The sequence below is a fragment of the Ursus arctos genome, unplaced genomic scaffold, assembly GCF_023065955.2.
Source record: "Ursus arctos isolate Adak ecotype North America unplaced genomic scaffold, UrsArc2.0 scaffold_120, whole genome shotgun sequence".
NCBI classification, from domain to species: domain Eukaryota; kingdom Metazoa; phylum Chordata; class Mammalia; order Carnivora; family Ursidae; genus Ursus; species Ursus arctos.
The window spans coordinates 62,501-78,666 of NW_026622787.1; the positions used below are offsets into that span (position 1 = coordinate 62,501).

The 16,166-nt window shown below is 43.8% G+C and overlaps 1 protein-coding gene across 5 annotated transcripts in view; it reads left to right on the top strand.

The window, feature by feature from the left end:
• The window catches only part of LOC130541807 (membrane-spanning 4-domains subfamily A member 6A-like), a 36,344-nt gene extending 20,528 nt beyond the window's left edge, over positions 1–15,816 (top strand). Inside the window, exons 1-8 of one of the 5 annotated variants that reach the window (XM_057310816.1) lie at positions 5,222–5,420; positions 5,868–6,072; positions 7,054–7,213; positions 8,725–8,859; positions 10,018–10,074; positions 12,436–12,645; positions 14,515–14,616; positions 15,575–15,816. In XM_057310816.1, coding sequence (XP_057166799.1) covers positions 6,062–6,072; positions 7,054–7,213; positions 8,725–8,859; positions 10,018–10,074; positions 12,436–12,645; positions 14,515–14,616; positions 15,575–15,670 — 771 coding nt within the window. In that variant the 5' untranslated portion in view covers positions 5,222–5,420; positions 5,868–6,061 and the 3' untranslated portion in view covers positions 15,671–15,816. Of the gene's footprint in view, positions 1–5,221; positions 5,421–5,867; positions 6,073–6,606; positions 7,214–8,724; positions 8,860–10,017; positions 10,075–12,435; positions 12,646–14,514; positions 14,617–15,574 lie in introns of those variants that run through there. The other 4 variants (XM_057310817.1, XM_057310818.1, XM_057310815.1 and 1 more) reach the window with 4 other exon arrangements.
• Positions 15,817–16,166: the final 350 nt, after the last annotated feature.

Sequence of the window (16,166 nt, forward strand, 5' to 3'; positions counted from 1 at the left end):
TAGTTCCAATAGTTTATTTTTGCTTTTGTTTCCTTTACGTCTGAGGACCTATTGAGAAAAATATCATCATAGTTGATGTCAGAGAAATTACTACCTATGCTCTCTTCTAGGATTTTTATGACTTCAGTTCTCACGCTTAGGCCTTTAATCCATTCTGAGTTTGGTTTTGTGTATAGTGTAAGAAAGTGGTCCAGTTTCATTCTTCTGCATGTTGCTGTCCAGTTTTCCCAACACCATTTGTTGAAGAAGCTTTTTCCCATTACATATTCTTACCTCCTTTGTTGAAGATTAATTGACCATATAAGCACGGGTTTATTTCTGGGCTATGGATTCTGTTCTGTTGATGTATGTGGCTGCTTTTGTGCCCGTACCGTACTGTTTTGACTAATACTTTATAATTTATCCTGAAAGCTGGAATTCTGACACTTCCACCTTTGTTCTTCTTCAAGATTGCTTTGGCTATTCAGGGTCTTTTGTGGTTCCATACGCATTTTAGAATTATTTGTTCTAGTTTTGTGAAACATGTTGTTGGTATTTTCATAGGGATTGCATTAAATCTGTAGATTGCTTTGAGTAGTATGGACATTTTCACAATAATTGTTCTCTCAACCCAGGAGCATGGAATATCTTTCCATTAGTTTGTGTCATCTTCAGTTCTTTCACTAGTGTTTTATAGTTTTCAGAATACAGGTTTTTCACCTCCCTGCTTAAGTTTGTTCCTAGGTATGCTATTATTTTTTGGTCCAATTGTAAACAATGAGACTGTTTTCTTAATTTCTCTTTCTGCTACTTCATTATTAGTATACAGAAATGCAATAGATTTCTGTGTATATGGGACACAAATAGAAAGCCATTGACCTGAGGCTGTTCCTTAACTATAAAACGTACAAGGTTTTATCCCTTTGGAAATACCCTGATGCCCACAGAGATCAGAGTCAGGGGTCTGTTTCTTCAAATCAGAAAGATCCTACACACTTCAGTCCACGTAATTCTCAGTTGGAAGACGGTTTTCCGCTTTTCGCTGCCCACTGCAGGCTTCTTCTCCATTTTGGGAAGAAACTTCTCACTTATGTAGGAGCATCTTGGTCTCTGCCATGAATTAGCTTGTGCTGGGCTCTGGCCCTTCCTTCTCCAAAGCTCTTAAAGGGTCCGGTTGTGTTTTCAGACTTCCTATTGCCCAACAGCAATTTATCCACAGACTGTGAGCAAGACTAAAATTCTTGCAAGACACTATTTGTCTTTTTCTTTCTCAGTCCAAGCATTTTAGGACTTTCTTAGCTTTTTCCTTAAGATAAACTATTAACTGGGGAGTGAGGAAATGGTGGGGGAAGTACAGGAATATATAAATGGAGGAAGGAAAAGGAGATTTTGCCTACTAGTTTATAGCTTTTGTTTTCCAGAAGTCCAAAGAATCAGATACCACTAAAGAAGTTATGATAAGTGCGTCAGAAAGAGAAGAGTTCCTTCTGTTTAGGAACAAGAGGGGATATGGAATGGAAGGAGTAATCATGACAATTAAGAGAATAACAGATGTCTCTGGTGACTTGAAGAAGATTCCTGTGGTTCTGAGAAGAGAGGGGGCAGGGGATCAGTGACAAAAGCTAAGAAGCAGATGGAACCTGGCTAAAACAATGAAGACCCAGGTGATTGTTTTGGGTCCAAAGAGTTTGGGCTTTCTACTTTTCAAGTGGATCCTTGGAACAATGACCTGCTTTGAGAAATGAACACCAAAATTACTCCCCAATCTAACTCTCTATCACTCTATAAACACCTGCTTTGCAGGTTCTGCCACAGGTAGAAGGGAGACTTTCCACCTCTCAGCAGACAGAATAAGATCTTATCACAAGAAATTAACTTGAGCGACACCAGCAAGATGGTGAAATAGGAAGCCCCAAGCTCCCATTCTCACATGGAGACACCAATTAACAATATATGGACAAAATTGCCTTGTGAGCCCTCTGGAAACCAGTTAAGAAGTCACAGCACCCTAGGCAAGCACAAAGGCAAGAAGAGATGCATCTAAGTGGATGGGAAAAACGTTTGATACTTTATCCGCTCTGGCAGAGTGTGATATGATTGGGAGAAAACTCCCAACTCCAGCTTTTTCCTCAGGAGGGAAAGAGGAGTGGAGGCACAGAGCATGTGTCCAGCCTTCTGGATTCTTGAGGGGGCACCAGAGGGATCGGTATCTGTCTCACGGATTTGGAGTGCTGAGGGAAACTGGCACAGTTTGGATGTGAGACTGGGGGTTGCTCAGAACAAAGCAAGCACTGTGGCTTGTCACAGCTCCAGTGTGACCATGGTACCTCACATGGATGCAGGGGAAGAAAGAGCATGGGCTTCAGAGAAGAAGCAGGCAGACCTCTTTAACTGGGAGGTTTACACACACATGCCCAGAGCAGACACATCCCCAGAAAAGGTTGGAAGGGTCCCCAGAATCTCTAGCCATGCTGATGGCAAAGGCTTTCCTCGTTATGAAGCCAGTGTGAAAGACTGGAGGAGGTGGCTATTTTTCCCCAAATGCCCAAATCTCAACAAAAGATCCCAAGACAGAGAGAGAAACAGGAAAGCATGGCCCAACCAAACCAAAATAAATCTTTAGAAACTGACCCTAAGGAAAAGGAGAGCTATGAATTAGCTTATCTCGAAAAGATTCCACACTCACGTTTATGACTGCATTATTCACAACAGCCAGGGACACAGCCCAAATACCCATCAGCAGATGAATGAATAAACCAAAAGTGGCATATGCAGACAATGGAATACTATTCAGCCTTCCACAAGAAGGGGATCCTATCACTTGCTACAATGTGGATGAAACTGGAGAACATTATGCTATGTGAAATACGCCAGTCAGAAAAGGACAAACGAGGTATGATTCTATGGTTGTGAGGTATCTAAAGTAGTCACAGTCATAGAAGCAGAGCCAGATCGATGGTTGCCAGGGGCTAAGGGTGGAGGAAATGGGGAATTGTCACTCAATTGGTGTAGGGCTGCAGTTTCACAAAAAACCGAAAACGTTCTAGAGAACTGTGGCACAATAATGTGAACATATGTAACACTACTGAACTGTGTACTTTAAGATGGCTAACGTGATAAATTTTATGTGTTTTTTTACCACAATTAAAAAAAACTAAAGAAATTAATGAGTTAAAAAACAATAATCATTTATTTCTTGCATGCTTGCCTTTACACAGAAGTCACAGAAAAACATTTTGCTTCTAGCTCAATAGTTCTCAATGAGGAGATTTTGTCCCCTCTCCATCAGGGGACATTTGGCAATATCTGGTGACATCACATCTGGGGTGGGCAGTGTTTCTGGCATCTAGTGAGTAGTGAGTAGGGGCCAGAGATCCTGTTAAACGTCCTGCAGGGCACAGGACAGGACCCCTGCCCTGCAATAAAAACAATTATGCAAATCAGAATGTCATTAGTGCTTCTTCAGAGAAGCACTGTCCCAAATTATTAACCTCAGTGTTACTGCTCTTTCATTCCTTTCCCTTTCCCTCCAGGTTGGGCTGGCAGAGTTCAGACTCTGGAAACAAGAGATGGTCAAGCTGGGGTGGACCTAGGGTGAGAGCACAGAGAGTGGAGCCTCTTGTTCAGATATTACTGAAGCCCAAAAGAAAAGGAAAAGAAGGAGGAGGATGCAGAGTGGGTGAGAAGCAGGGAGGGAGATTGGAATTGGGAGTTTGGGTGGGGTGGGTGTTGAGGGAAGACCGCTGATAGGTCCTTTTTGGGCTACTAGTCTGTACAGTTCTGTACCAAGCACCTTACTAGTGTCGTCTCTTGCGATCCTTATAATTCCTCTGAGATCATTTAAAGCTGTAATACTATAGAGAGGAAGACAGAGTGTAGAGGGAATCTTTGCTTGGCCGATAGATTTAATTGTACTGTATGGTGACTAACATAATATAATTAAAAATATTATTTAAAAAATTGGTTTTTAGCACATTCCACTCAAGGGAAAGAGTTTGTGGTTGTCCCTTATGGGGCTGGGCTCCTTCTTTGTCAAAGCCCAGGAGAGAGCTGTACCCCACTATTTTACTGGCTGCTGGGATGGTGATAAGGGCACAGGGCATGATGGGAAAATGCCAGTATGCACCTTGGGAAAGAAGAAGAGGCACAGAAGCCCAGGAACAAGACGGTAGAGGTTCTTCTGAGCTCTTCCACAGCTTCTGGGCGAGTCCGTTCCCCCTCAGACTCATCTCTAGAATTTAAGAAAAGAGAATTGCATTTAGTAATCTGTGCCAACTGGTCCTGGGAACTAAGCCAACCTTAATGGTGTTTCTTAATTATTTTCTTTGAAGTATGGAGTTAAGTGCAGAACCCACGGAACCCTGAGGTGACGATGATGGTCCAGCTGTGTTCCCAGGTTCCTTCTGGCACTCCCCCAAGAGCAGGAGGAAGCTTGTGGGATGGGGGTGTTCAGCTTATGTGACTGGCTCTGGTGCTGCTACTTCATCTGGTGTATGCAAGTCGGCTTCCAAAGAACACCCACCTGAGGGCTTGAGGAGGCACAGGGCCCCTCTGTTTCACAAAACTGTCCCAGATGTGAGTCCGCGATATTCGTGCACGTCCTTACCCAACTACACCACCAGCTGGTTTCACCACTTCCTAGAGGTGTCCAACCTGTCCGGGGACAGCGATCTATTGCTAGAGAGAGAGGCCAGAGAAGAAAGGCAATTGTGCAGCAGCCAGCTCCTAGGCAGTGGTGCTAAGGGGTTGGTTCAGCCTGTCCGGGGCCCAGGGAACTGGAAAAAAGAAAAATATACATGAGTAACAAAAAAATTTATTTCTATATTATTACTATTATTAGCTACCTATTATTGAAATATTGCTCCTTGAAAGCAGTATAGTCAGACCATGGTTAGATATATATTATTGAGTACTATTATTTATCAATTTCTCTATTACAGTCAATACTACTATGATTAGTCGCATATTATGGAATGGTCCTTGGAAGCAGTAAAGGCCTTCTAGAAACATTTTCTCTAAACTTTATAATAAATCAGCAGCGTTGATATTATTTCCATATTGAAGAGATTTGGAAACTGAGTCACAGAGAAGAACACAGGCTTGTCCAATAACAGAGCTAGTGAATATTGGGGTGGCAGTGCACACATAGAGCTCCAGGAATCCCACGTTCTCCCAGCCAGTAGGTGGTTCTCCTTGTGACTTTTCTGAATCAAACTGCTAGGAGTTTGGGGAAAAGGAAGTGCAGGCACATTTCACAAATCTCCAGTCTGTAAGGGTCACGTCCCGTGTGGCTGTAAACTCTGGCCTAAGGAAGGGCTGGTGGCTTTCAAAAGATAAAGACAAGTAGAAAATTCTACAGGACGGTGTGAGAACCCAGAGTTACAGTCTCCTGGGAGTGTGTGAGCGCTCAGCTGGAACCACGGGGCTGATCCACGAGACAGGTAGGCAGTGCTGAGAGATTGTTTTCAACGTCTCACTCTCCTGCTGTGCCTCCCTGAGAGAGGACATTTGATTGGTGGCTCCTGGAAATAACGTGAGGGGCACCAGAGTATTTTGGAAATGGAGGGAGCAAAGGGAAGGAGTATCTGGTTGAACTCTTTCTGCTGTTTGCTGTGTGATCTTGATGAGTCCCTTACCTGAGGTCATGTGTTTAATGGGAGCACAGTCGTACCTCTTCGGATGTTCTTGGGCCCTGTGCACACCGGACAGTCCCTGGGCTGAGAATGGTGCCCCCAAGAGATCCAAGCTCAGCTGGCCACTAATACCTCCAATACCGCTAACATCACAGGTCCTTGAGGCAGGCAAGTGGAGGTCCCGGGCTTGAACCTGGGTTTCATGACTCCAGGTCCCATTCTCATGCTTCTGCGCGCTGCTGCTTCTCCACACAGAATCAACGCAGGCACAGGAGCTGAGGCTAGGTGGGATGGTCGAAGAGGTCGCATGCTCTAATGCATTGTGCAAAGGCTCCAGACCCAGAGAGAGTGGGGTCCAGCCCTGGTTCTACAGCTGCCCAGTTGTGTGAAGGTGCCTGAGTAATCATCATAACTGCAAATATTTCTTCAGCATTATCTCTTTGCCATGCATGTATGCAAAGTGGGTATTATTTCCATTCGTAATAAACTTTTTCTTTCTGAGTTTCCCTAACTACGACATGGTTTTGCTAACTAAAGAACTAAGTAACATACAGGGATGTTGTAAGATTAAAGGTGCTATAGGGTGGGGTGGCTGGCTGGCTCAGTCAGTAGAACATGTGACTCTTGATCTCAGGGTCATGAGTTCAAGTCCAATATTGGGTGTAGGGCTTAGTTTAAAAAATAAAAAAAAAGGCACTACAGTATAATGTCCAGTAAAATATGAAAAAAAAAACTTGGATTAGGGGCGCCTGGGTGGCTCAGCCATTAAGCATCTGCCTTCGGCTCAGGTCATGATCCCAGGGTCCTGGGATTGAGCCCCACATCAGGCTCCCTGCTCCGCGGGAAAGGTGCTTCTCCCTCTCACACTCCCCTTGCTTGTGTTCCCTCTCTCACTGTCTCTTTCTGTCAAATAAATACATAAAATCTTTAAAAAAAAAAAAAAGAACACGTAGGATTAACCCTAATAAGTATTATTATTGGACTAAAAAAATGAGCAGTTAGTTGAGATGTGCAGAACCTGAGTAGGAAAACGTTGACAAAGAGAACCCTTCCTGCATCTCACGACTGGTAGGGAAGTTTGAGGGTGAAGTTCACTGAATATTTGGCAATTGAGTTGTTGTGGGTAGAAGTAGAGGAAAGAGAGATTCCTACATATTGCAAGTTTTTTGTGACCCTTTGCCTCTGGACGTTGAGACCTCTCACGATTGGTGCTGCTGCTTCCCTGTGAAGCGTCTCTTATCTATAATGAATGGACTGTGTCAAACGCTATGCAAAAAAAATTCATGATACCAAATTTTTGTGGTTTTCACAGCTCCACGTGATCGGTTTCCTTCCTGAAAGGATAGGTCAAGTCAGGACTAATGGGAAAATACTGGCTCCCAGTGTGGGGAGCCTTGAGAGCTCTACACTTTTTAAGAGCTGAATTTATTTTCTCTTCCAGTGTTGGTGGCACCATCATATCACAACCCATGGCCAATCAGACCATCGTAGTTCTGACACCAAATGGCATCAACTTCCCCCAAACAGAGACACCCAAACCCACCAACCAGACGCAAGACAGCCTAGAGAAACGTCTAAAGGCAGAGATCAAAGTTCTTGGGGTAAGTCCGATTCAGACCTTGCTGGACTGGGATGACGAGGGGGCGCAGGAAAGAACTGAAGTCTTGAGACCACATCGTGACTATGGAGGCTCTTAAGTTTTGCCAGAGGAAATTCAGGTTGATGGGAAGACCAAAGGGAGCCCCCTGGAGGGCCATCTGAACCTTCCACAAACGTAAGATGATATGAAAACTGTATTTCTCCTATTCTGAATCTGAGCAAGTGACTTTGCTGATGTTTCTGTATTTTGCAATAGCACACTTCTCAACATTTTATTTTTTAATAAAACACTTTATTGAGGAATAATTGGCATACAAAAAGCTGTACATCTGTATATTTTCTACAAAAGTAATGGTAAATAATTCCATCTTAGGTACATTTTTTCCCTGTGTTCACCAACTGCGTGTTTAATAATCTGACTGATGTTTTTGAAAGGAATTTTTCCGTCACCACAAATTGTAGGAAGAATTAACCTCCTTCCCCCTTTTCTCCTTCCCTTTTGAGAACAGAGATATTTGCCTTTTGGTGGTTTTTCTCCTCTCATGCAAGATTTATTAACGAAGCTCTACGGAATGGAGGGAGGAGGGGAGGATATATCTAGAACAGGGAGGGCACTATAGAGCTCTGTCTCCTGGAATTGTCTCTACACGATATGATCTAAGTTTGCAGAACCTGCTGGGAACGATTGTCTTGCCTCAAATATCCAATCCTGTGGATTACTATGAGGCTCATGGGACATAATGCTTGGAAAACGTTGGCTTGGTAAATGTTAACAGAGCCATAACTGTCTGAGGTAGATGTGAAGGAGGAAAACTGGCCACTTGGAAGCCAAGATCCTCCACTATAGGAACATGGACTGGAGGGGGCAAGGAGCTGGCCAGAGGGCCAGACTCTCTGTTGTGTTCAGCAGGGTCTGGGGGGTATAAGGAGGCATGTCCACACCACCAGGGCAAAGACAGTGTGAGGGCTTTCAGATGCCCCCTGTTCCCATAAGAAGTAGTAGGAGAGTGAGTAGCAACAGAATCAGAGAGCCAGGGGGAAACAGTCTTGCACGGAGCTGGGACCCAGCACCATGTGAGCAAGCAAGGGGGGAGAGGCAGAGATGCCTGAAGACTTGCTGAGCACTTGCCCGGTGTCCCGAGACAGTAGTTGTCCGCGGCACAGCAGCACCTCCTCCAAAACATCTTTGCAGAGTTCTCACTGCAGAGCTTTTCAATGTCTGTGTCCTTGCTGGGGTCCTTCAGAGAGTGATCATGTGCGAGCACCCTGGGAAAGATTCAGATGTCTTGCCTTTCCAAATGCTGATATATTTTTTAAAGGTTTTATGTATTTATTTGTGAGAGAGAAAGCACACAAGCAGGGTGAGGAGCAGAGGGAGAAAGCAGACCCCCCGCTGAGCAGGGATCCTGATATGACGCTCAATCCTAGGACTCCGGGATCATGACCTGAGCTGAAGGCAGACACTTCATGACTGAACCACCCAGGTCCTCCATCTCCTTTCTTCTTCCAACAGACCATCCAGATCCTGTGTGGGGCAATGGTGTTGAGTTGGGGGATTATTTTGGTATCTGTTCCCTCCTCTCCACAATATACCCCGATGCTTTCCATCCTGTTGAAGGCTGCTTACCCATTCGTAGGAGCCTTGAGTGTGAGTAGAGATCCTTAGGAGGATGGTGGGGCAGGGAAGGGGGGGCTGGCGGGTAAAGGTGGGAAGTAATCTCTGAGGATGCCACAAGTTTGTCCTGTTATCTGTTCCAAGAGCCCATCAAAGAGACTACATTACATTTAAACTTGTATCTCCTCGGCTTCTCTACACTTTCTCAGACTTGTCCTTGAGGATGTTGGTATCCGGAGTAGCACTGGCCAGGATTTTTTGAATTTTAGCATGTTCTTAAATTTGGGTTATATTTGTTTCTCATGTTCAGACTAATTGTGATGGATATTCTGGTGGAAGGGACAGAGGTGAGATATCCTATCAAGGGCATATGCTATCAACACGATTTGTCTCTGATGACGTTAACCTTGACCCTGAGGCTGAGGTGGAGTGGTCAGGTTCCTCTGCTGCAAAGTCACTTCTTCCTTCATCTTTCCATACTCTACTCTTTGAGAGCCAGTCAAGAAGCACAGCTCACATTGGTAGAGGCACCTTGTCCAGTTTTGAAGACCCAGGATTTATTTAGGTAGACCTGAAGTACTTAATGCTGGGGCTGTGGGATCTACAACTCTTCTCTTCTCCCTGTTTTGTCCCCCTTTTTTCCCATTGTGAAAGGATTTCCTATTACTTCATTGTCCCAAATCTATTAGGTTATGAATATTGTAAAATAGTAGCTTTGACTTCAGGAACACAGCCTTAATGATTCGTTGTGTCCAGCCTTGTCTTCTCTCTGATCGCAGCCGCCACTCCACCCTAGCCGGGGACGCCACCAACTTAAAATGTGTGTCTCCGTCCTCCCATATATGTTAACTGCCCCCACTCTTTTCTTTTTCCATACCATTGCTTTCATGTTTTCCTCTACGTAATGTCTAACTCCAACATTTTCTTCTGTACACATTATTTCCCTGCCCTTAAGGCCCTCATTTTGTTTCCTAGGATAGATTCCTACTTATAGCTGCCTATGTTCATGCTTTTCTGAATACTCTGGGGAACAAAAGTCATATCTGTGTAATTATTGGGTCTTAACGTTGTTGGTCAATGGTTTTCCAGGACTGTTTTCATAGGAGTTTTCCATAAACACCATGATCATGACATTGTAGCTTCACCTGTACATAGAAACTGACCTCACCATTGTCTCTCCTTTCTGAGTAGTTTGTCATTTCTGGAATTCTATCTGTCATCATGGAGAAAAAGTCAACTAAACTTTTGGTGAGTATGAGAATCAAAACCCACAATGCATGGAAATTGAAGGAGAACTCTTCAAGGTCAATCTCTCTACCTTGCAGAGTTGGAAACTAAGTTCCAGAGCAGATATTTGGCAGAGTCAGGAATTGAGCCTGGCTCTTCAGTATTCCTGTCCACTGCACACTCCTCCAACCACTGTACCCTAAATCACTCTTCATTCAGTGTGTCAAATTATGCCTGGGTCAGTGTCCAGGAATCTATTCTAGAAAAAGACTGCCTCCTTATAATGCTCTTCACATGGTAACTGGCCTTCAGATTTAGATCTTCAACAACAAAGAAGGTGACAGCATTATAAAGATGTCTATTTGTTGTGGATTCACTGTGTAAACCCATCTGTCCAAACCCTTGAGGAAACACAGTCAAAATGTGACCTAGCTCTCATTCTTTTATCTATGTGATGTAAAATTTATACTTTTCTGGATTTGAGTATGAACTCTCAGGTCCTACAAGTTGTCATTTGTCATTGGTATTGGCTAAGAAAACAAATTTGCCTGCATTTAACTCTTCCAGGAAAACCAGATTTGGGAGTGGCAGGGAGAGGAAACCTGTGTGATAAGGAGAAGATTTCTAATCTGTGAATGTTCACTAAGTCTTCACTCAATCCTAGATCCCTCAAGTAGTTTGATGTTGGGGGTCATGGGTGAGAATACCATATATCACAGTAGCACAAAAATGTAATTTGGAAGCTCGCTTACAAATATTTCCTGAAGACAGCAGGAAATTAGAGAGAGTGCTCAAGGACAATGTCAATCTATCTCTTTTTTTCCATCAGAATTTAGAGATCGATCAGTTGGAACCGTCACCTAATCTCTAAACTGCTAGATCGGTGCTGTCCAGTAAAACTTCCTGTGACGATAGAGATGCAGTTAGTCACGCTGCCCAGGCTGGTGGTCACAGGTTGCAACTGATAGATTGAAATGTGGCTAGTGATATTGAGAAACTGAATTTGAAATTTTACTTTTGTTTACTTTAAATATAAGTAGGCCATGGGACTAGTGACAACCACATTGGCTAGCACAATACAAGAACAATATATCTAGATTCTCGAGGGGAGGCTTTTGGGGCTCTTACCCCAGAGAAGAACAATACCAGAGTGAATAGGGCAGTAAATTCAAGGATATAGGGTTTAGCTCAGGCTCACCAGAGTCATCCATCCTGTAGGGAATTCTACTGTGGTCACACATTCTACCTGCCCTTTTGGAGGTTGGGGAAGAAAGCTGTCCCAGAACAAACCCAAATCATTCTAAGAAATGTATCTTCTGGAAATCATGAGTCTTGCTGGCTATCAGAAGGCCCAGGATCATACACTTTATAGTCATTGTTTTGGGAAACTGTGGTTAGGAGGAGAAAAATACACTGCCTATTCTCTACCGTGCCCCCGAAGCTCCTACTGCTGAGCCCCTAAAGAAGGAGCAACCTGGATGGGATTATATAATATTTTAATTTATGGCTATTTGGTCTGCCCTGGACTACACTTACCCATAAATAGAGCTTTCAGGATAATCCTAGATCAATTCCCCCTTCCGTGAATTGGGGAAGAAGGGAACAGATTTCTGAGATCTTTTTGTTGATTCCCCTTACTCACCTTATAAATGTAGAAATGAAACCCATAGAGGGAAGTGAAATTAGGGAACTGAGCACTCCAGAAAATGGAGAGGGTCTCAGGCAAAGCTACCACTGGGACCTCAGGTCCTGACATTGAATCTGATCTTGTTCCTCACCCTGCTGCTAACGTGTTACACCGTCCTTGGGGCTGGGGCTAGAACTCCGGCTATGCTCATTCCTATGGAGCTCTGCCCGTGACCATCAGAACCTGTCCACTGCAGGGCTCACCTAAGCCTGAGGACTATGTTCCCACACTCATCTTTGGGAGTGTGTGTGCATTTAAGTGGGTCATGTGTAAGGAAGAGTAGCTTGCTTCATCTGCTTCCTCTGAGTGGCCGATGGCTTCCTCAAGGGGTTTCTGAATGAGTCGAGGGAGAGAGAAATCATATCTGCTGCATATGGGCATTCTGCAGGCACGGCCTCATGGAGCCCTACTCTCAGTCCTGAATCAAGAATGTAGAAGAGCAATAGTCTCTGCCACCGACTGAATTCCTGCCTAGGGAGAAATATTTCATATATTCATTCACTTGGCCAAGATTTACCTTCTAGGTTCAGAGATGTTGCTAAATACTGGGGAGACATCCTGGTTGAAGTCTACCGATGCTAGGTCCCCTGACGGACACAGATAAGAAAATAAATTTTTGCACTGCCTTGGCAAAGAGGGATAAGAGGCATGTGTTGCTCATCAACAGTGATTCTAACTCAGCCTTTGTCTTTTAGGCTCGGAGCGGCGTGGCTGCTAACATTCTGAGCTCTCTGTGTGCTCTCATGGGTTTTATTCTCCTCTCTGTCAACCTGGCTGCTTTGGATCCTACGTTTTGGAATTGTACCTTGAACAAAGAGGGCAAGGTGCCCAAAGGACATCATTTTTTCCGTTTTCTCTGGCCATATGCTAAGGTTAACTGTTCCATGGCCAAAACCATTCTGGCTGTAAGTATTCTTAGACAGGTTTTCCAATCTCTGGAAGGTTCTGAAATCCTTGACTTTCGTTAATCCTTCTTTTGAAGATCTGTCTAATTCTTTCTAGTTTGGGTATCTCGGGGAAGGCCAGGGCCATGCGAATGGGAGGGGACTGCTTGACTGAGATAAAGTGGCTAGGCTCTGGGGTTACATACCAGTGAGATGAAATGGAAGAGCAAATGTCAAATCAAGTTGATGATGAAAAATGAAAACTTACTGTTGATAGAGTTTCTTAATAATCAAAATATTTGTGTTGTTAGAGGTATGAAATAGGAGTTTGTTCAACCAAAAATCTTGGCACATGGAATGGTAAATTAAGAAAGGGAAAGACAGCAGGAAGACCCAAGTGGTCAAGAAACCTGGAAAGTGTGTGTGCTGGGGTGTTAACTCAGTCTGAGTGGACACTGGGCCCAGCACTGAGAAGCAGAGAGAAGGAAACATGGCCTCAGAGGTGAGGGCTTCTCCTCCTTGCAGGGAGCACAGTGATGAACAGGATTTATCAGGGGAGAAGGTAGCATCGTTGTTGTTTGTGGTAACTTGCCAGGGTGGGATTTCTTAAATTGGGAAATAAGAGATGTAGGAAGATGGAGAATGGGAACTGATTACGGTTGCCATTATTGGGAAAGAAAGCAACGAAGTTTGGCTCCTAGACATAATGTCTTCAGTTGGAGCATCAAAGTGCATGTGTGTGTTTAGAAAGCCCCGGGAAAGACACAGGCAGCATAAGAATAAAGAGGCTGCGCAGTGTCTGGTGTCCCACAGTCACAAAAGCGAGTTACATCAAGGCCGCAGTTGGAGGATGGCCAGATGCTAACGGAGTTGGTCAAGCACGCGCTTGCACCCCTCTCCTTGTGGACCTGGCGCCCTGCACTTCTCTGCAGGTTCATGATATTATAATGAGAAAAGGCACATGCAAATGAGGTTGATAGTAATTGGCATAAACCAACACATGGGGGAGGAAGCCCCATGTTGGGAAAAATTCTGGAGAGAAGCTGGGAGGGATTTGTGGAAGGAATAAATATGCATTCATGAGGGATAATTTTGCTTTATACGCAAAGGGATTATACTGCGCATGCTTGCTGGGACAGTTTCTAATTAATGTAAACAAATTGTATTTCCTCTTGAACTGTACGTAAAGAGACTAGAGGTTTGTGCAATCACATTTTCTCTCCTGTTCCATCAGGTTGCCAGGTCTGCATGAAGGATGCCTCAGGACAGAAATGGTAGAACCTAGTCTTTGGGCGTCGTATCTTTTTCGAGCTGGTGTGGGTTGTTAGCAACGGAGGCAGCTCTGTTTATGCTACGTTTATTGCCTTGATTTTTCTTTCTAACTCTTATGGACATCAAGAAAGGCTAAGAAAGCCCATCCAGAGGGGGTGTTCATGTTGAATTTTACAAAGGGCTTGCACCAATGAGGTCAAAACCTCACTGATTCTCAGGTGTGTCTGAGAAGGAAATATCACTGTGTATATTTGGTAAGTGTGGAGACTTCCGGCTCACACAGCTACTAAGTGGTAGAGGTGAGGCCAGAATGGAGGTTGTCCTGTGTCAGTCCTGGACATTATTGTGTCCCTCACTGAGTGAACAGTGTAATCGGATGTCGCTGTGTTTCATCGGGATAAGAAACAATGCACAAGGCGGGTTATGTGTAGCTGATGTGGTTCTGCTCACCCCCCTCTCAAGGCAGTAAATAAGCAAATGAAGCCAGCTGCAGGCTAGCAGGGAGCACTGTTCTCCTGCTGCGGATGTCCTTCCGATGGTTGAGGTGGTCAACACTGAACAGGCATGAGGGCGTCAGTTGACTCAAGCACCGCCAACCTTGTCTTTCCTGAATTTCAGGGAACTCTGTCTGTGATGCTGATTTGCACAGTGCTGGAGTTCTGTCTGGCCTTGCTCGCTGCTGCAGTTTGGTGGAAAGAGGCTCAGTCCAACTTTGCTGGGGTGAGTGTGCTGGCTGGCCTCCCTGAGTCTGCCAGGTATATCTCCGGGTCTGGGCTGTGTTGAGTGATGTCAGCAAGAGTCGCCTATGGGTCGGCAGGTGTAGGTCACAGGATACACATGGGAGACGGCTTGATGGGGGTGGAAGACAGATGAGGAAAGCAGATGGCAATTGAGTAGCTGACCGGCTGAGGATTGACTAAATGGGATGGCTGAACCTGAAAAATCGACTGGTTCAATCTTTCTATTTTGTAAATGCAGAAACCTGGAACTTAGGTGGCTTGCCCAGCATTGCGTATGAGTTTGCGCCCAGGTGCCCAGAATTGGTTTGTGTCCTTTCCAGACAGGAACACTTTCTACCACAGCCCTAGTCTCTCTAACCACCTTGACTTGGTCAAGGCCATTTGCAAACATGACTCGATTCATAAATGTCCTATGCTCTGGTTTTGCCTTCCTATGATCTCAAAATTCTTTTATCACTTAAAAGATAGTTTTAAAAAATAGTTGTTTCAAAGTCCACGGGACAGCACCCTACCACCCTCATGGATTTATGGCTTCATTTCACTGGATTACAAAACCTTGATTTATCCAAAACTGTATTAAAGAAAGCAGAATGAATATTGAGCTAAGGAGCCACACTTATGTAAAGAACTTAATGACATACTATTCATTCATACTATAAAGAACTTAATGACATACTATTCATCTTGTAAGCAATGTGTGTGTGTGTGTGTGTATATATATGTATGTATATATACACACACACACACAAAGATGGAGGAAACGATATCAATATATATATATATATATATATATATATATATATATATATATATATATATCCACGCCATATGTGTGTGTGTGTGTGTATGTGTGTGTGAACCTGAACCTGAGTGATGTCTGAAGAACTAACATATGAAGAACAAGCATATGAAGAACTAACATATTTTGTTTCTTTTAGAGTGTCCTTTTCTTGCCTCAGAGTTACAAGAATAAATCCACCATACCTGCAAAGGCATTTTCTGACCCTGGAAACGAAGAACTACTGCCTGCTTAGGGAAATATTCATCAGAAATTTGGTTTTATGATGCTGTATAAAAACCAACCAAAAAGATTCAACTCAAGAAAGCAAGTTTGAATTCTCTGAAAAGTAGGCTTTTATATTATGAACATTGAAAATAATATATCTTTGTTTTCTTGTTATGGAATATATGTGTTCAATGGGGGGGGTCTCTTGATTTGCCATCAGGCAAGGTGCAGATGTGTACATTACCACTGCCTAGACTGCCAGATAGACATGTCCCAAGAAACTAGACAGAATTGTGTGATTCAGAGGTCATGGTGAAGTAAAGGAGACAACTCTTTCTTTCTTTTTTTTTTTTAATATTTTTTTTATTATATTATGTTAGTCACCATACAGTACATCCCTGGTTTTTGATGTAAAGTTCAATGACTCATTAGTTGCATATAACACCCAGTGCACCATGCAATACATGCCCTCCTTACTACCCATCACAAGCCTATCCCATTCCCCTACCCCCTCCCCTCTGAAG